We start from the raw sequence: 20,437 nt of genomic DNA on the forward strand, positions 1-20,437 counted from the left end.
AAAAAAAAAGGAGCAGTGAATAGAGAATGTGCGGCCGAGTTCATTCCTGGCTGCGTTCATGGAAATTATTCTCTAAGCGCGAGCACGGAGGAAGCCGGCAATTGTCCCCCCAGCTGCCGGCAGCTGCCCCTGCCTGCAGGATGTGTGTTTCCCCCGGCAGGGCCAGGGAAGCCCAGAGAGCCTGCTGGGGCTGGGGCTGTGCGGGATGCACCTCCTCGCTGTGGGGTCAGGACCTGCCCCGGCACAGCCCCGTGGCCATGAGGGACGTGGGCTGTGTGGGGTGAGAAGCCTTGTGAAGCGCTCAGCGGCTTCCTGAGCCTGGCAGCTCCTCCCCGGCCTGCTGGGGGCTGCTGAGGTCAGCCGCGTGCCCTGACACCCCCGAAATGACCCTGGGAGCACAGGGAACAGGGCTGTGCTGGCAGCACGGCACTGCCACCGCAGGTCACCGCGACACAGGCACACCCAGGGCGCCGCTGACGCCAAAGCCATTGTCTGGGAAAAGAGGTCCTTGTGCCGCACGGGGCTGCGGGAGGAGGACAAGCACAGCACCCTGCTGCACGCACAGCACCCCCGGCCCCTCCAGGACCCACACCGGAACCCACAGTGGTGTGTGGCTTGCACAGGGGCTGTGTGCTGCCATGCTGGCCGCCTTTCTCCCATCTCCACCGAGCGCTGCCGGGGGCTTTTCTTCCCAGCTAATGCTTGTACAGCTCGTCATGGCAACAAGAGCTCCTTGAGCTGCAATTGCAACCGGGACTCTGGGTGCTCATGAGTTTGCAGACACCATGCAGACGCTTCCAGCAGAGCCCCTGGCCCTGCCAGCAGCCCGTGCCCCCACACCGGGTGTGAGCAGGACCCCCCTGCCTCTGCTCCCCGCAGCAGCCTGCAGCAGGAGCTGCTCTCCACCAGCAGCACGCCACTTCTCATCCTAACACAAGCATCATGCCCGTCCCATGGGGCCTAGCACAGCCAGCCAGCATGTGGGCAGAGATGAGATGTTCACCTCCAGTGGCTCACAGAGAAGAGATCCCCCAGCTCTGGGCACCCAGGAGCTGCAGCAGGCTGGCCACACTGCAGCTGCCTGAGCCCCTCGCACAGTGTGCCCACTGTCTTGGGCAGGCAGATTTCTGCTGAGCTACATAGTACCCAAGAGGGAATCACGGGCTCCAGGAGCGGCAATAAATCTCCAAAAGGCACAGCTTGAATTGCACAGTAACTATTTAATTCCCCTCCCTATTAGCCCTGAGAATATTTTAGCAGTTCTTGGTGGCTTGGGGAGAGGGAGAGAGAGGATAGATTGTGTTTTAATTAATAATGGCTGGGATGCTTGGCTGCAGGGCAGGAGCCATGGTGAGCCTGCAGCTGGGAGCTGCACCGAACAGGAGGGGACAGCATGGTGGTCCCGGGGGGACAGTGGGGTGGCACGGGATCCTGCCCCAGGGTGGCTGCAGCAGAACAGCTGGGAGCTGCCCCCTCTGCCCCATCCCTGAGCAAGGATGCTCCACAGTGACTAGCAGCGCTAGGAAGCAAGATGCTTCCCCGAGCACGCAGGATATGTCCCCATCTCATGGCTCCGATGCAACTCACCCCGTCGGCTCTGCAGGGCGATGCCTGTGGCTGGCACAGGCATCAGGTGCAGGATGCTGACGAGGGAATGGTGCGGACTAGCTCAGAGGTGCTCAGGACCCTGCTCCCAGCTCCCAACAGCCACCCTGAGGTCCCCACACAAGGCCTGGTCACCCCAAGTGTGGGTGCTGGAGGCTGGCTGCGTGCACTCTCAGGCAGCCACCTGATCTGCTCTGTTCCAGCAAAAAGGCCTGGCAGCAAAAGCGTACAGGGTGAACCAGAAATCAGAGAACATCAGGCTGAGCCTCAGACATGATGTGCATGTTCAGCACACCAGAAGGAAACTGCAGGAGCTGGTGGGGGGAGAAACGGGAGGGCAGGGCAAGCCTGCAAAGGGAGAGATTCGCTGGGGGCTTATCCTAGTGCAGTAGCAGTCCAAGCAAAGCATTCCTGCCCAGCACCTGTGAGCAGGGTTCGCTAGAAAAGAGTCAGCTGAAGACAAAAAAGCCTTTATGAGACATGCAAGGTGGAGAAGGGCTTGATTCAGATACCCTGTAGCACCATGCAGCTCCCAGTGCCACACACGCTGCCCGGAGCTCTTCTCACCCAGGTGGGAAGTGAGAGCAGAGCCCCAGCACCGCAGGGGACACAGGGGCTCCGATGCCCTGAGCAGACACCGCTGGCATGCACACATCAGCTCTTAACCCAGGAGGCTGTGAAAATGCTGGATCCCAGCCCAGAAAGCCAGACCAGGTTTCTCCTGAGGGATCACCTCTCGAATCAGAGGGGTCAGCCATGCTTCAGGAGGTCTGACGAGCAATAAGCAATGGGCATGAAGCCCGGGGGTATGCAGAGGGGCTGGAGCCAGCTGGGAGAAGCTGAGAGACCCCGGCCACAGGTCCAGAGACCTTGCAGTGCCCCAGAGACCTGCAGCCCTCACCCCGCTGATGTTTTCCAGCCCTGGCCGGCAGCCGTAAGCTCTTGTTGGATGCCGATCCCACCGGCTCCCAGCAGATGTGTGGCGCTCCCTGAGATCAGCGGTTTGGGCAGCGGAAAGATTTACTCGAGGCGGGCAAGGAGGGATCCCCACTGGGAGGCTGAAGATGGAATTTCATCCTTACATCTGGTTCAGCTTAAAAATCTTGCCCAGGCTGCTATAGATACAAGTAAATTGTGTATGAGCGTGGGGGCGAGGCAGATGAGTAAGTCCAGCATGCTGATACATCACATATCCATGGTGTGCTGGGCTTGAGCTCTGCCTGAGCCCCAAACTGAGTTGAGGACTACTCCGGGATGGAGACCTGGTTGAGCACAAACCCACTGGAACGGTCGCAGAGCATGCTCTCAGCGGGTCCCAGGTGCAGGAGGAGTACCTGAGGCCATGTTCTCCAGAGGACACAATGTGCAGCTAAGGTCCTTGGTAGCACCCTCCCTCCGCCCTGCCATCCCCATGCCACAAGAGCCCCACATCCCACAGGGTGACACACAGCCCCAGCCCCGAACCTCTACTGCAAGGGGATGCTGCAGAGCTGGAACAAACACAGAGGAACCCACGAAGAGGCATCACTGCAGGCTGGGAACCAGCAAGGGGCTGACTCTGACTCTCAGGGGGTTTCTGTCCCAGGTCCCTTCCTCCAATGTGGCCAACTGGTGTCATCCCCCTCAGGGCCACCCCAGCACGAGCTTTGGGTACCCGGCAGCCATGGGGGTCCCACCAGCCCCCTCCGCACCACTGTCCTTGGCACCCAGCCCCTCTCCTGCCTGCGGGGGTGACAGTGACCATGGCTGGGGACCTGCAGGATGGCCCCAGAGGGAAGCAGCCTGCCAGCAGCCACAGGTTGGCCACAGCCCATCTCCTCCCCTAGATTTTATTCATGAGGCGTGACAAGTGGGTGAGCTGCAGGCGGTGAAACGACTCATCCGGCAGCTCCTGGCAGCTAGAGAACAGGAGGAGAGCGCCCGGGCTGGGGAGCAAGCCCGGCCCCAGCCCACATGTTGCTATTTTCTGCTCTAACCAGGCTGGGCAGGTTTGGGGTGTCCCTGCAAGCAGATGCCTTTAGGTCCTCGGCTCAAGGCGCGCCAGATGTGCACGGTGGAAAAAAACTTGAGGCTTTGGCCAAGAGATGAAACCTATTAGCTCGTCATTTTTTGCTTCAGCTGAATTTCTTGCTAAATTGAGTCTGCATTTGTTCCTGGGAGGGAGCACAGTGAGCCACGGTGTACGCTCCCCGCTGCCATCAAAGCTGAGGGATGCAGCAACCAATCCTGAGGGATCGGGCCCAGCCAGCCAAACAAACAAGACAAATAGACAGCACTGAAAAAGGGAAAAAGCAAAGGAGGATGCTCTCCGACACAGTGGCATCAAACACCAGGCTTTGGAGGGGGCTGAGGAGCTGGTGCCAGGGCATCTGGGTGAGGAGCTGACACAATGGAAAGGTTCAGGTCAGTTCCTTGCATGCACAGGAGTGGGTCTGAGGCAGCCAGGACAGAAAGGAGCTTATTTCTGGCTGATGCACTGAGGGATTTTCTGTTTGCTGCTGTGTTTCGCATTTGCAGCTTCCTGTATGGAAATGTTTTTTTCCCTTTAATCTCCACCCACAAGCCCCACGGATTTTGTTGCAGTTTTCAAAACATATGGTGCATACGTTAAAAAAATAAAGGATGCTATATTTAAAATATTACAAAGCAAGCCAGGAACCAGCATTTTTAAACTAGGGCAGCATCTGAGAGGGAAAAATGTGAAGATTTTGGATTTTCTAGACCAGCTCAGAGCAAGAGCCCCACTCGGGGAGATGGAGGCAGGCTGCTGCTCAGGGCTGGTGCCCGCTGCTCACGCCCTGCCCTTTACATGGACCACAGCTGCATCCAGCACAGCTTTGCCCCAGTAATTCACTTCTGGCATCCAGCTACCCCTTGGCAGGGCGGTTTGTATGTGATGCTGGAGGAAGACAGTGTCAAACCATAATGCACTAAGCTAATTCCTTTCCAGCTCCTCCGGCAATCAGTTGGTTCCCCAGTGGGCTGGATGCCACCTCTATTACCCCGCTAATCACTCCGTGCATATCATCCTTCATCTGGCCAACACAAGCGCTGCAAGAAAGCTGAATTTTTGCTTTCTGCAGGTGCAGGTTAGCAGACAGAGGCTCCTCCATGGTGTTGCTCGAGACTGGAACTTGTTCTTTTATTCTGCAGAGTGAGCACAGCACGCTCATTTGTTTTATTTTAGACCATATTCACACTGGCATTGTAATTCCAAAATGGGAGGCTACGTCATAGCCAGAGAATGAAGGGTGGTGGATTTACTATTTTTAACTCCTTCTGCTCTGGGGAGGGAACTTGAAATCAAATCTCTAGCCAGAGACACCGCACAGATATTAATGCAATGAAGTGGGAGTTTGGACTGGGGGTGACAGCTGGCCAAGCGAGCCCTGGCGTCACAGAGGGGACAGACTCCACAAAAATAGGATGCACCGAAGGGGTGTAGGTTACAGGGCAACCTTACTGCCATCAGTGCATGCTCGGAAGCTGGAGGTTCAAGACCAGCCGCCGTGCAGCCAGTCACATTCCAGGGGATGAATTTCGGCTCAGGGCTGGCAGCAAAATGGATCTGGAGCTTCCCCGGCAGGCTCCAAATTCCTCTGGTCTCTCTTACACCCCAGGAAGGTGCTTCTGAAACAGCTAGAGTCGGGTAGCAGTGCAGCACAGCTCGCAGCTGCGGTGTGAAGGGCACTGCCACGTCCCTGCCAGGACATAAAACTGCCTCCAAACCATGGCATCCGAAGAGAAAACACACTTGTAGCCACTTAATATGGACCATCCTACAAAAAATATGCAAAGGACAAGGGTTCAGCAGAGCCCCAACCCAGCTGGCCCCCATGGGGCCTTCACATATGACACAAGCAGCACAGAGGGTGCTTACCGCCTCCTTTAATCTATTGTAATCTCCACTCTAATTCTGTTGAAGGCAGCAAATGGAGCCTTTAAGTGGTCAGAAAAAGATTGCACCCCCCCGCAGGGTGCAAGGGAGACACGTGGCTATGCAGGGGGTGGCAGAGCCAGGAGCACAGCACCGTATATGTGCCAACCACATGGCCACCAAGGGGTTTTAGGCACCGCAGACACCGTGGGTTGGAGCACAGCATCAGGCTCACTGTCCCATGGGCTGACTGAGCTGCCTCCTGCTGCCTGATGTCCATCTCACCCATCCCATCCTCAGTGTCTAGGGTCAGGGTGAAGCCCCATGGGACAGAACATCTGTTACAAGCTATAGGCACAGCCCCTTTGCAACTACAAAAAAAAAAAATCAAGGAATGATACCCTAGAGGTGATGCTCCCCTGAGCAGTGACTTTGGGCTGGCCATCCTGCTGCCCAGGGAGAGGCAAATCCCCCTTAGGGCTTTGCAAGGGCTCAAGGTGCTCCTGAGCAGGCTGGTGATGTGTGCCGCTCTCCCCGAAAGCTGTTAGCATTTATCTTCTGCCATATGTCGATTTCAGTTGGTCAGAAACAGAGCTTTCGATATTAAGAGGCAGCAGTTTCTGTTCTCCTTGCCATCTGTATGTTTGTGTATTTCCCCTACCACCACAATTAGCAGGCTGGGCTCCAGCCAGGCTCAGGAGGAGATCTTAGCTGACGTCTTCCCAGCAATTCCAACAGCTTCATCATTTCTTTTACAGCTCCCCTAGCAAGGTCCCTGTCACTGAGACCATCACTGCTCAAGCTGTCCCTCCTGGTGCCTTGGCAGGGGCAGGCAGGCTGCGCTCCAGGGACCACCAGCTCTTGCAGCTATGGGGCAGCGCCATAGGGGGCACAGGTGAGGGGAAAAAACCCCACATCCCTAATCACAGCAGGAGGTTTGCCATGCTCCCACCTGGCCCATCCATGTGTTCCCTGGCAGGAAGGCCACCAGCACCTCTGGGCTCTGCCAGAACAAAGCCAGTCCTCTTCCCTCTCTGGGTGTGCAACATTGCAAGAGGATAAAATAAGTCACCGTAGCCCCGACAAGCAACAGAGCCTGATTCAAGACTGGAATCTCCCTGCAGCTCCAGAGGAAGCTGACAGTGACATGTCCTGCTAGCCAGGGCCAACTGCCTCACCCCTACAACAGCCCCACTTCATTCCCCTCTGACCCACCCACCCACACCGAGGCTCGAGAAGCTCCCACCACTGGCCCGAGGTCACTCAGGACCCTGCAGAGCCCACCCAGACCTGGGTTTCCAGCCAAGCCTCATCATGAACAAGCAAAAAGGCACCACAGAGCTACGGGAGCTGCACACCCAGCTCTGCCATCACCCTGGAGCTCAAACCAAGGCTGCTGAAAGCCTCTGCAGGGGCTTTGGCACCCGCAAACTGGGGCTTAGCTCACGCACGGCCATGCACCTTGGGTTGCTCTGGGTGAAGGATCTCTTTGGACTGCTCCTGCTCCCCTCAAACCTGACACAAAGCACAAAAAGGGCAGGGGAAGGGCTCTGTGCATCGCTGTTTGCAGGGCACTTTTGTTTGATCTAGAAGGGAGCTGGGATGTGCTGGGCTTTCCTCATAGGACCCCAGGAGAGGAGCCTCGCTGCTGCTGCCACTGCTCCGCCTTGGCAAGCCACATCCTGGTTTGGGGCTGTCTGATAAACAGAGTGGAGCTAACACACACACAGACAACTGCCTGAGGCAAACAGCAGGACAGAAACGTACAAGTAAATCTGGCAACTTTATGTGAATTAAGTGTGCATTTAATTGAGATTTATAAGGGAGGTCACAATAGCAATTGATTATCAAAACCAGATTATTTATGGGGACTTAGCAACTATACACAAGATTAATGTTTCTAGAATAAATCCTCAGTAAATATATTTTTCCCCCAGTAATCAGCTAATAACACGTCACCCTAATTATCTCATGAAAGGGACACAAAAGCTCTGACAAATACTGAAAGGTTATCTCGTTGTCTGCCAAGCAGCACCAGAGACCACAGGTCACTGTCTGCCTCCAAACCGCTGCTCTGCTCGTGTCCTCCAACACCAGAATATGGCTCATGAAGGGGCACCTTCCCCAGCTGGGCATGCAGCTAAGTCCCCGCTGCCAGCGTTGGTCCTCCATGTACATCATGCCCCAAAAAAGGATCTGGGATCCAGGTATCACTTTGCCCAAAGTCCTGGGGATGTTTGCACCCCAGGGTCCTGAGCATGGCCAAGGCAAGGTGAAGTCTCTGCAGGTACTTGCATGGTGACATAATATCAACAGGAGCAATAGCATGGCTCCCAGGGTGGGAAAAAGAAAGCTTTTTCCCTAAAAGAAAGGTGCACGTGTCCCATAAAAGTTAATGGGGCTCAGCCTGGTACTTGCACAGCTTTCTGCCCCTCTGCTGGCACATGGAGGTGCCCGTTATAGGGACAGCCCATGCTGCAGCAGGCTCCTCTGTTTTCCATAAGTGATGTTCACTCATCAGCAACATTTATCGAAGATTAACAGCTCCAGCAATGAGAGGCTAATGATGCCACACCACGCAGCAGCCTTGCCAGCACCTCTCCCAGCACAAGGTGCTGCATGGCCCCATCCCGGGTGGGCAAGGACCACCCTGCACCCTGACCCATCCTCCCCTCACACACCAGGGTGTGTCACAGGGATGTCCCCAGAGACCCCCACCCCCAGGAGGACATGGTGGCTGGTCCCCCTGAGGGGCAGGAGTGGGCCCTGCCGCTCCCAGGGCCGGGCACAGGACCTGCCCTGGGATGCGGAGACGCTCCAGCAATCACCATGGCAACTCCAGTACACAGCCAGGGCGAACAAAGCTGGTGGGAGAGGAGAGGAGAGAAAGAGGAAAGGAGGAAAAGGCAAAAAAAAAAAAGGAAGGAGACAAGCTTACAACCCTGGAGGGAAGGCTGGGGCAGGAGGGAACAATGGGGTGGGAAAGCACTAGGGCTGTGAAGAGGAGGAGGAGGAGAGCTGCCTTTTAGCTGCTCACCTTGGGATGACCTTCAAGGAAGCAACCGAGGGCACACACTGAGCTGTGCCACCGAGATGGTGCCCATCAGCCCATGGGCCATTTCCCTCTGGCAGCTCCATGCCATGCTGTGGGACATCCCAGCCTGGCACAGGGAAGAAGCATCCGGGAGGCTGGGGGAGCCCTTCACATGCCCTGAGGCAGGGCAGGAACCCAACCTGAGGACACTCTTAAGGTGACGTGGGTGGGTGCCTGGGGACAAGGCCAGGTTATTCAGCCCAAGCCCTGATGTGAGGTGTTTCAGGGCCATGCTGCCAAGACCAAGTGGACCCTTTTGGGGCAACGCCCGGTGCCAGCCCCACAAGGGCAGGCCATCTCCATGGCTGGCTGTGAAAGGAGCAGGGCTCCAAAAACGCTTCCTCAAACAGCCTGAGGCTCATCTGGACCCCTAGCCCAAGGTCAATGTAGGAAGTAGCGATGCAGCTACAAATATATTGACATAAGCCCTGAAACTGCAAAACCACAAGCTGCGTCCACCGCCAAAGCATGTTCTGCTCTCATCTCTTGGTCACACTTCATTGAAGACAGAGATAATTATAAAACAAACGTCAGGGTTTAGGGTCAAAAAGCAGCAGCTACAACCTCTCTCAGCTTGAATGGGAAAATAGCATCCCACTTGGTTGTTTGTTCTAAGAAAAAAACAGATCCCCAAGGGAAGCTCTCCCGCTGCCAAGCCACCCTCACAGCACAGACAGCCTCTGACACGCAGAGCACAACGCGGGGGGCAAAGCCTTGGGGCTCCTGGTTATGGGGTCAAGAGTGGGCAACCAGGTGGAGGCGGTGGTCAGAGGGGCTGGCAGCCTGAAAAACCTCCCAGAGAAAGGACTGGGTGCAACAGCTTGGACACTTTAGCAAGAAGAAGATGAGAACCCGCAATGGAATCAGTGCAGGTGTTACAGGAAAGCTGGAGCAGGGCAGCAGCACCTGACCCCACTACCTCAGTCCACCAGAGCCCATGTGCCAGGCCCTCCCAGGGGGCTGGAAACCCCAGGCACATCCTGAGCCCCCAGGGACACGGGGCATTCCTACCAGGGGGCCACAAGGGCTCAGTGCCAGCAGGGGACAGTGTGCATGGAAGGGAGGACGTGGCAGGGCAGAACAATGAGCTCCCCAGGGTGCGTGTACACAGGGGTTTCACACAGACTCATCCTCCCCTCCTCCTTCCCACACTCCTGCTCTCCTTGGCTCCTGTGTACGCCCAGGAACAGACTTCAAAAGGAAAGGGGTGGCTGCCAGCGCAGGAAGTGGCAGGCAGGCAGACGTGACTGTCTCTTGCTAAAAGCTTTCGGTGCCTTCATCAGGGCCTGGAGAAAAAAGGCACCGGTGGTCAGGCTGGAGGCAAACAGCCCAACCTGGCATCAGCCCTATGCTCCCAACATGGCATTTCACCCTCCACATCCCAGCTCCCTGCAATATAGATGTAAATAAATCCATCTGTGTACAGTAAGCACCAGAGATCCTCTGCAGCTAAGCGCTGCAGGAGGAGAGCAGAGTGCTCTCCAGGGACAGCCCCATCCCACAGCCCAGCTTCCCTGCACCAAGGTCACATCTCCCTTCCCCGCCGCACACCAGCAACAACTATCTGTCCCCAGCACCCACCTCGCAGATCCTCATTAGTGCCAATTATCGGGTGGTCAACGGGCCCAGCAGAGCCGTGTTTTCCAGGGAACAAGTCCTCTTTTCAAGGGACATAATCAACACGGGCTTTGTTGTGCATGCTTTTGGCTTACATGAGCCAGGAACTGCCTGCCAAGGAGCAAAATTTTCTGAATTGTACCCTTTGTGCCACCAGACCCAAGCATGGAGGAAGGAACTGGGACAGCCGCAGATGACCTCTCTTGGCAAGTCCTCGATTCACCAGGCACCTGGAGGAGGCTCCATGCAGCTCCCAGGAGACCCCCAAGCTCACACGTCCCCTTGCCCACCAGCATCACCAGGGCCAGCCAGGACCCATCCACGTTACCACCAAGCCCCAGGTCTGGTGACAAAGGCAGGGTGAAGACCTCAATGCCCCCAGAGGATACCTGGGCTTGGACTCCAGCTCCTGAGTTGCAGCGTTGGACAAAAGCTGAGAGCTGGAGAAACACAATAGGAAAACAGCACGTGGACCAGCAGCAGCACTTTGTGAGAGGCCAGCACAAGGACCAGGGAACACACACTTCCCAGCTTCCCTGATTATTTGCCTCACTGCTGAGGAAGAAAAAACAGACAAAAAAAAGCAAGCGCAGGGGAGCAGGGGGAGATGGCCTGGATGTGACAGGCTGGCATATTTGACAGAGGAATCTTGTTAACAGCGCTTTTCCCTGCTGTTTGAGCAGGGGCAAAGCCAAGGAATGCTCCCCAGCAGCCTGCACCAAATGAGCCCAGCTTCACAGAGATCTGATTGCCAGGGGCAGATCAGGAGAGCAACAGCAGTGGGGCTCAGGGAGGACAGGCAGCAGAACGGTGTTGAAGGCTTCTGCTGCGCCATGAGCTCCGTCCTCTTCCCTGGGACGGGAAGCTCCCAACACCCTCCCAGCACCTTCCTCCAACACAAGCCTCGCTTGAGTGTGCTGTGCCTGCCCAGGGCTGTGGCACCCCGATGGCAGCACATTGCTGTCCCTATGTCATGATGGGTGCTGGGGCAGCACACGTGGGTGCCAGCCCACTGCTCAGCTGGGCTCAGGGATGAAAGGATCAGCGATGGCCACATCAGACCTTTGCTGGCTCTCTGGAGGAGGGAGAGGAAGGATCCGGCAGATCTCTGAGCTGACTAAAAGCTCTGAGTGCCTGGTGGCTCTGCTGTACCAAGCACAAGCCAAAGCAATTAGCATTTCTTATAGACGCTCCATATAATCTTCCCTGAATGCTGGGGGAGAGCACTGGGCTGTACAGCAGCCCTGGAGCTGCCACACCAGCAGCGATGTGAGGCAGCGAGGGGCTGTCCCAAAGGGTCATCCTGCCAGGATCACTGCTCCATGGAGGAATGGGGACCCTCTGTCCCAGCCCCACCAGGTCCTGCCTCCGAGAGCTGGAGGCTGTCAGCAGCAAGCCAAGGGCCAGAGCAGAGAGGCAGCCTCAGCACCTCTCCTTGGAGCACAGCCCAGGTAGGAAAGACCATGGGGAAAGCCAAAAATCAATCTCATCTGCCAGCTCCCAGGCAAGGCCATCAGCCTGAAGCGGGCAGAGGGGCATGGGTGAGCCTGGAGGTGCTCGGGGAGCCACGCAAGAGCAGCAGCAAGCCCAAATTGGGGATTAATTTTAATGGCTACTTGTAGAACACCAGGAGCACGTGCAAGAGAGACAGCCCACACTGATGCTCATCCCATCCCTCTCTCCCTGACTTGTGCAAGGAACGTATCTCATGTCCAGGCTTTTTATAGGGTTTCCCGCTCCTGCTGGGCACGCAGCTCAGTACAACTGCATCCCCCCCTCCCTCAGCAATCACTCACATGCCGTTCACTAAAGTCTTTCCATTCCCTCTCTTGCAGTTTCCTCTTCTCTCCTTATTAGGGATCCACCTACCCATCCATCTACTCATTCTCTCCCCCTCTGCAGCTATTTTTAAAATGCCATAAAAGCTTTCAACTGGTAGCATCCTCGGAGATGCAAGGGATTTTATATGTAACCCCTCAGGAACTGTCATCACCACATAAAACTCACCATGCAGACAGTGACTTTTTAAAAAAAGTGAGGGGGGAGAACATCCACGCCTGGTCCCTCAGCTCTCCCTGGTCAGCCTGCCTGGGCCAGCACTGCCATTTATGTCCCATCCTGGAGGGGAAGGATTGGGCCCAACCTGCTCCCTCCCAAGGAGGCAGCTGGCACTGATGCTGGGGAACACAGCAGATCCCCTCACAGAGGTGATGTGGCTATCCAGAGGGAAGATTTCTCACAGGGTGAAGGGTTCTGAGCTGGGGATCACCCAGCTTCGTGCCCCAGAGGCAAGTGGAGGAAGCCTCCTCGCTGAGGAGGTGGCTGTGCTGCTCCCTGCATGCCCAGTGCCCATGAGGAAGCTGCTGTATTTGTGTGATTCTCCTTCTGGTTGGTGGTCCCAGACAAGCAAGAGGTGGAAGATAGCTTGGTGCCATAGAAAACCTCCTCCTGAAGGCACAAAAGACCCCAAGAACTGAATCTCAGGAGGCCGCCTGGACAAACAGAGAAGACCAAAGTTTCTTGATCAACCCCAGTCTCCAGCCCAGCACGGGCAGAGGGAGCACAGGAGCATTCAGAAAGCCCAGGGGCACTCCAACAGCACCAGGATAACTACTTCTGTCTCCCTGATTCCTGCAGAAAAGCATCCTCCCCTTCCCTCCCAAGGCCTGACTGAAGACCTGATGCCTCCATCAGGAAGATGGAAACCTCCATCAGTGCCCCAGACCTGGTCAGCAGCTGGGCAAGATTAGGAGAGGCACAACCCGAGCAGAGTCCCACCACATGCTGAGGCAATGACACGCTCTGTGTCACAGGCAGCACCCCCGGGTGCTTCTCCATCAGTGCCAGTGACCAAGCATTGGACACGCCTGTAGGAGCCACAGCTCGCCCACATCGCTCAGACACATGCGGGTGATGTGGCTATTTGCAGCAGGTCAGAGGGAGCTCATCTCACTTTTTCCCCCCTTCTTCATCCTCTGAGGACAGGGGGTGCTGAGGAGGGAGGCAGGGGCACCCCATGCCACCCGCAGGGCGCGGGCAGGGAGGGGTGTGCAGGGACCAGCGCCATGCTGGGACCCGAGTGCAGACAGTGGCTGTGCGAGCGCAGTGGTGCTAGGGAAGCCTGCACTCTATCACACTCCGAGGGCTGCTGCGATATGAGCAGAGAGAGAGAGAAAGTCTGGAGCAGAGCTGACAGGAGAAACCGGCACCGAGCCGTACAGCTCGCCTGCCCACCCAGCATCCTGCCCCTTACAGGATGTATTTTCCATGGGTGCTGAGCGCACATAGGTCTGCATCCCCCAGGACCTCTGCCTGCCCCAGACAAGTACAGTTTTCCCCTGCCTTCACTGCATGCAGCACCTGAATGCAGATCCCCAGCTGGTGGGAGAAGCTGGAGACACAGGGACCTGCCATGGGTCCCCTGGGGAGGGCCAGAGGGGCAGGGACGAGTCCTTGACCGGGGGAAAAACAGCCCTCCCCGCCTGCGCAGTGAATCCAGGCTGGGGAGCAGCTGCAGCTGGGGACACCCCCAGCAGGTGCCTGACTTGTCCCAGCAAGTGGTGCTGAGCCAGGGAGCCGCCCCAGCAAAAATAGCTTCCCCTCGCCAGCGAGCATTCCTGGGCTGGGCAGTGCTCACCAGGACGCCTCCCTGCAGCCAGGTCCTGAGGGCTGGATATGGAAGAGGCAGCAACGTCTTCAGGGCTGATGAGTACATGACATGGGTGGTGGGAAGGGCACGCAGGCCCTCAGTGTGCTTCTGTGAGCAAGATGCACAAAGTGTGCTCATGAAGAGTGCCATACTGCAGAGCCTGGGATGCATGCTTCGTAGCTCGCACCTCAAGTCCCAGCCTGGGTTGTGCTCATCTCACCCAGGCTGCATGCACCAGAGAAATCTTCCCAAAATTCACTGTTGTGAGAACACATTAACCCCTCAAACTAAAATACAGACCTCAGTGGACTCAAAATGTGCTGAGGAACGACTCCAGGGGTGGCATTGCACCAACAGCACATTTCCTGCCCACAGCAGCCTGGTGTTCTCCAGAATGGATCCCTTTTTACCAAGAAGGGAGATGGAAACCAGCAGAATGGCTTCAAACCCACAAGATAAACACACCCTCTTACATTGTCCTGCTCCTTAGAGACACCTTCCTCCCAAGGGCTTTCCCACTTGTCTAAGCCTCAGAAAAAAGGTGTTTCAAAATGGAAGTAAAACGTGCATGAGCAGAAAAACAAGCAACGCTTGGAGCTCAGAGAAGGGCTTTGCCAGGGTAAAAAGGGCAAGAAGAAAGGAAGGTCAGGAAGGCTGCATAAGGAAACCATAATATCAGCTCCTCCTTCTTTCAGATCTCTGCCCCAGGCAGCAAAGAAAGCAAATCAATTCCCAGCCCAGGTCTTATGGCTGATACTGACAGAGCATGCAGACTGTAGCAGAACTGAAAAATGCAGGTATAAGCTATAACCTACCAAAAACCTGAGCCACCATCAAATATATGGGAACCATATGTCCAAGCTGGCTGCCCCACATGCTCAACTGGGTACTATTAAGCTTCACACAGCCCTTTTCTGGAAGAGAAAGCATGTCCATCAGGGCTGTGCATCAGGGCACACAAGCTCTTCTACTTCCCCAGTGATTTACTGGGCCTACGGGTGCAGAGGCTGGGCACAGGAGGACTTGGGACAGCCTGGGTGCCCTCCAAGCAAGAACAACCCTCTCTGCTGCAGTCTGTCAGCCATCCCTGACATGCCTACCCTGAGCTGTTTGCAAGCAAGCTTTCCAGGGCTAAAACACCTGGATCTGGGCTCTGCCTTCCCTATGGCTGCCACAGTCACTCCTGGTCCCCTTCCACTCTGTAAATTCTCCCTCTTCCCCCCACCGCTCTCTCCCTGGGCCCTTGCCATCACTACTCTACCCCCAGGATGCCTTCCAGAGGTGCAGCAGTGCTCACAATGGAGAGGCACTGATGCGTTTAGTCTAAAAATATCTAATTAGATGTTCCGAGCACTTCATTATGGTATCACCATGATAGGACTGCAGGGTCTGGCAGGAGCTTGGTGGGTTTGCCTTCACAGAGAGCAAAGGCAGCATCACAGCAGCTCACTGGTAACAGGACAGTCTGTCATTAGCCCAGCCTGTTGGCATCATAAAGAATTATCTGGCTAAACTGATCGTCACTCTGTCATTAGAAAACTTGCTATTTGTTTTATAAGAGCATAGCAGGCCCTTGAAATAATTCAATTGCCTCAATTGGCTTTACAGCATGCACTTCATTGGCCTGCAAGGCCACTTTCTGTGGCTTCTGCTCTTCAGAGGGCAAACTGCCAAGACAGTGGGCTTGTGGGGAGCCTGAGCAGAGCTTGGTGAGAGGACAGCGTCCATCCACCAGCCTGGGGACAGAGAGAAGCTGTCAGAAAACTCAGAGCCTGGACAAAGTGAATGCTATTGATGATTGTCCCTTTGCTGGCTGTGCAGAAGAAAGGAGGGGATGATTTGTGTTAGGTTGGTGGCAGCAGTCAGGGTCAGGTGTTAAATGAGAGGACTGAGATGTGGGTAAGGAGCCTGGAGGTTCCCTTGGTGCCCCAGTTCTACAAAACTCAGTGCTAGAGCCCTCCTTAGGGAAGTGTGGGCACCAGGTGATGTTCACGGCTGGTTTAGGAGAAAACATGTGAGGAAGGTAGCTTTTCACCTCTTACAACACTGTATATAAATCTCTCCATCTACACCTGCACCCCTTCTCTGTACCACCTGCACCAGGACTGCTCCAACCTTCCCAAAACTCTCTCCCTTCTACAAGCCTCCCCCAGGAGCAGCTGCCCAAGAGTGAAGAGCTCTGTTTGGAGATTTATCTTTTCTCCCACCGCACCGAGAGCCTGCCCAGCCAGGCTGAGGAGCACGAGGGCTCCTCCAGACCCCGAGCCCACCTCACCAAGCACTTGGGGACCAGGCAGCAACACCCACAGCCCTGGGCAGCATTTCCCTGCTGGAGCTGTGCTTTGTCCTACATTTACTGCTTGCTGTAGCAGCCTCCAGCACTGCCAAGATGAAAGAGGAACCGGTGCTGTCCAGGAGCCACGCGTGCTATAGCAGAAGAGGCTGTACCATAACCCCAAGGGGAAGACTAACACTGCACATCACCTGGGCTGATGGTTCAGGGTGCTGCATTTCTGGGCAGGGGAGCAGCACCACATCCTTCCCCAGCAGGTAGGGGAGCTGGGGATCACCCCCTGCCCGCTGAGCCGTACCGGGCAGAGCCACAGCTCCTGGAGACGCTCACCCCCACATGATTCCTCTTTAATTACACGGGGACTTAGCAGAGTTTGCTGGTAAACACCTTGTAACCACATGTGCCTGGAGATTACTGGGTAATTACGCTCAGTGGATCATCACGTAACAGGGAACACGATTTAGGAATGGTAAAAATAACCAAGCAAACATGCTGCATTCATCAGTATCTGGCATGAAGACTTCTTTCCCAAAGGCTTGGCCAGCAAGCCTTGTTCCACACCTCCTGTCCTGGCTTCCCGAGACCAGTGGGGCTGCTCTGCAGGGATTTGAGGTGCCAGGGACTGGGATGGTCTGGGGAAAGCTTTCCACCTCGCATACCAAACCCCCCTGCAAGGCCTTCCCATGCTCTGACAGGTGTCAGCTGCTCAGAGGGAGCAGGATGGGACTTTCCTCCCCCAAAATGTTCTCGGGGAAAGGCTGGAGCCTGGAATTGTGGAGGCTTCAGAGGGTGATTTCAAAGGATGTTCTCTAAGGCAAAGGCTAGTACCACCAGATCCAGCCTCAGCAGAGATGCAGCACAGCGCTGATAGACCTGTTCAGGAATGTATGAATCCATTTGCAACCAATTAGCAGTGCTAATCCGAGTGGGAGGTATAAATAGTGTAGCTAATGTAAATATCAACTCTGTGCCCTCCAAGCGCTTGTTGTACACCAGGAGGCTGCGTTCCCAGCCACCACAAGCCTTGCACCCTCGGGCCCCCTTGGGCTGCTCTGGAGCCTCAGGATATGAGTTCACATCCAAGATTAGGGGCCTACTTTTCCCCTTAAAGCAACATTTCCATATGGCTTTGCTACCCCCGCATCACAGGAGAGGACACACATGGGGCTCCCAACCCCAGGGCCCACAGTGGGTGCAAAGCAAGTCCCTCAGCGAGGGCACACGGGACTCCTGTGTGCTGTGTTTGGAGATGCACCTGCACAGCCCAGCCTGAGCACAACAAATCCTGCCCTGAGCCCCCAGAGGCCCAGCCAGCATTTTTGCACAACAGCTGGGCTTGAGGCCAGTACAGTGGCCAGCAGCCCCAGGCTTCCTGCCTCACATCACTTCGGACAGAACAGAAGCATTACCAAAGCACACCAAGCAAAAAGGAAAGGAGATGTGGCAACTCACAGATCAGGCGCACAACAGAGGATAAAAAGTGTCCTCATTGCATCAGTTTGGCAACACCAAAACTTCAGTACTGCAGCTGCACCTGTAGCTGATCACCCTGTGCACAGTCTGGCTTTGTCATCCATCCTCCTCCTGCTGTGTTTCCTCTCCTCACTTCCACACAGGGCTCAGCTCCCTCCCTGTGCATGACACTGCAGGCAGGGTCCCCTCACCTCCGAGCCCTCCTCACGAGGGACACAGGCTGCAGAACCACTGCAGAGAGCAGCCAAGCTGCTTGTACAAGGTGTGGTCCCACATGGTGCCCGCCGCATCAATCAACCCACAGCTCTAGAAATAAACAGCAGCTGTTAGCAGCCTTCCAAACCTTCCATAAGCCAGATGGCTACCTAGGAAGGACCTGGCTACCTAGGAAGGGGGAACAGCATGTAGGCAAAGCCATCCAAAGCATTAGGCTGTGAAATCCAGATGCCACGGCATGGCCCAGTGACATGCCAGAGATCATGGAGCAAGTCAGTGGCAGGAGGAGGCGGTGTGCCTCCCAAGGGATGCCCAGCTCCATGCTCACTGCCTGCCTGGCAGCCTCTGCTTGTGAGTGAGGGCAGAGCAACAGGCAGGGTGCAAGTCTGGGTTTGCTGGGACCTCTGCATGGGGGAGGAACGGGTAAAGGAGTTTTGCAGCACAATCAGATAGTCATGATACGTGGCATGATAAACAACCCTCATTGCTATCAGCATCCAAGCTGGTTGTTAAGAGCTAGGAAGGAACCCCCAGTAGGAACAAACAAATTTGTCAGAAGTGGCTTAGAGAAGGCATGAAGTCCCACCCAACCACTGTAGTCACTGGCCCCAGGGAGCACTGAGTGCCATCCCACATTCATCACTCAGAGATAGAGAGAAGGAAGAACCTCTGCTACCAGGCATCCCGCAGGGCTAGGAACAAATAGGTCCCCTTTGGTCCCTACCCAGGCACTACCAGCCACACTGCTCCCCCAAAAAGGGGCTAGCTCGTGCCCCAGGCGTGGCTCGTGCAGCTGGCACCTGGGAAGTTTTCTCACTTCTGACGCAGCCCAACAGATCTGGAATCACCTGTTCTGTTGCCTGCAGCCTGCCAAGGATTTTTTTCCACAGTGTTTTGCTTGGGAACCACCCCAAGCCCTCAGATTGAGAAACCTCAGCACACTACTGGGACAAAGTCACTGATCTGCCACTTACTGCCTGGGGAACTCCTCACAGCCTTTGGGACCCGTAGGAGGGACAGCACCTCATCCCAGGTGGAACACCCTCACCTGGCAGTCAGCACCAGCTGCTGTGGGTGGGGGGTGGCTGGGCATGCTTTTAAAGGAATGGACCTGCTGGCAAAATGGGCACAGCTGTCACACATCCTAAAAGCCATGAAAAAGAAGTCAGCTGTGACTTGATCAATCTTCCCAGACTTTGCAAGGAGGCCATAAAGCCAGAGGTAAGCAGACCAGCAGCAGGTGCCAGTTCTCATCTTATGTAGCATGTCTCTACGCCCTGCTTCTTTAGCGATTCATATGTAGTGCACGAGTATCTCCATCCCTCTCCCTCACCTGTGCACAATAGGAACACCCAACTGCAGAGGTACATGCCTTTCTGTACCACACCTGGGCTCTGCTCAGATCCCTGCTTTTGGGGTCTCCCCTTCCTCATTCCTCTTTCTCCTCCCCATTGGCTGCTCCCCAGTGTCTATTCATATGTAGGCAGCAGCTTCAGAAGTGAGCCTGCTGCCAGTCAGAGTGTTCCTGGCTGCCTCTCCCCATGTTGCATATCGACATTTTACTGCATGATCTGCCCTCCAATCCCCAGAAACATGAGCGAAGAAGTACTCATCAGAGATAAGCACCATGGCTCAGCGCACACAAAAGCATCCCCAGCCAAGCCTTACCCTGTCAGGAAGCAGAATGCTGGGGGGAGGAGGGGGAGGGGGACAAAAAATACCCAGCCCATTAGAGTTGCTAGCCCTGGTGTCAAAAAATACCCAGCCCATTAGAGTTGCTAGCCCTGGTGTCACATTTTCTTCCAATTCCTCCCAGACAGATCCATGCCATCCCAGCCGCGTTCCCATAGCAAATGGAGAGCCGTACTTACTGCTGGTGCTCATCCTGACGGCCCTCCCCTGCCCTTCAACAAAGGGGGCAAAGATGCTCTGTAAATCCTCTTGCGCTCCTACAGCGGGAGGGGGCCTCCTCTCCCTTTCCTACGGGCGAGGGTCCTGCGCGCTCCACCGCATCCCAGGGCGGCCCCGAGTGCCAAATTCAAGGTCAAGTGGGGTGGTGGTGGCGGGGAGAGGACCGGCGCTGCCATACACTGCGGAGCACAGCCGCTGCCGCTGCTCTTATAGCGGGCGTGGGGCCGCGCAGCGCCGCTCCCCCCGGCCGCCCCGCCCCGCCCCGGGCCGTGCCGAGCCGAGCCGTGCTGGGGTGGGATGGGATGGGGTGGGTTGGGGTGGGATGGGATGGGATGGGGTGGGGTGGGGTGGGGTGGGGTGGGGTGGGGTAGGCAGCACCGGGGGCAGCGCGGGGCCAGACCCGACCCGACTCGGGGGCTGCCTGCGGGGCGCCGCCGCGGCACCGCCGCCATCTGCTGGGCACCGCCTGTCCGGGCTGCTGCCTGTCCTGTCTGTTTTACTGCCTGACCTGCTGTCCGGCCTGCTGCCTGTACTACTGCCCTACTCGTCCTGCTGCCCATCCTGCTGCCCTGCTTTCAGACCTGCCCGTAGCCCATCCTGCTGCCCATCCAGCTGCCCATCCTGCTGTCCTACCCGCTATCCATGCCACCACCCTGCCCGTGACCGTGGAACTGAGCCCTGGAACCAAGCCCCAACCCCAAT

The 20,437-nt window shown here is 56.1% G+C and overlaps 1 protein-coding gene across 13 annotated transcripts in view; it reads right to left on the reverse strand.

The window, feature by feature from the left end:
• The window catches only part of ABLIM3 (actin binding LIM protein family member 3), a 42,096-nt gene extending 22,084 nt beyond the window's left edge, over window positions 1-20,012 (reverse strand). For 3 of the 13 annotated variants that reach the window (XR_010834974.1, XR_007163679.2, XM_067005582.1), the window contains exon 1: window positions 19,696-20,009. Coding sequence is in view for 2 of the 13 variants with exons in the window: in XM_067005582.1 (XP_066861683.1) it covers window positions 19,696-19,708 (13 nt within the window). In the remaining 11 variants the exon portion in view is untranslated. Of the gene's footprint in view, window positions 1-19,695 lie in introns of all 13 variants that reach the window. The other 10 variants (XR_010834975.1, XM_013178562.3, XR_010834973.1 and 7 more) reach the window with 7 other exon arrangements.
• Between the last annotated feature and the right edge of the window lie 425 nt (window positions 20,013-20,437).

This window comes from Anser cygnoides, chromosome 14 (assembly GCF_040182565.1).
Source record: "Anser cygnoides isolate HZ-2024a breed goose chromosome 14, Taihu_goose_T2T_genome, whole genome shotgun sequence".
Lineage (NCBI taxonomy): Eukaryota > Metazoa > Chordata > Aves > Anseriformes > Anatidae > Anser > Anser cygnoides.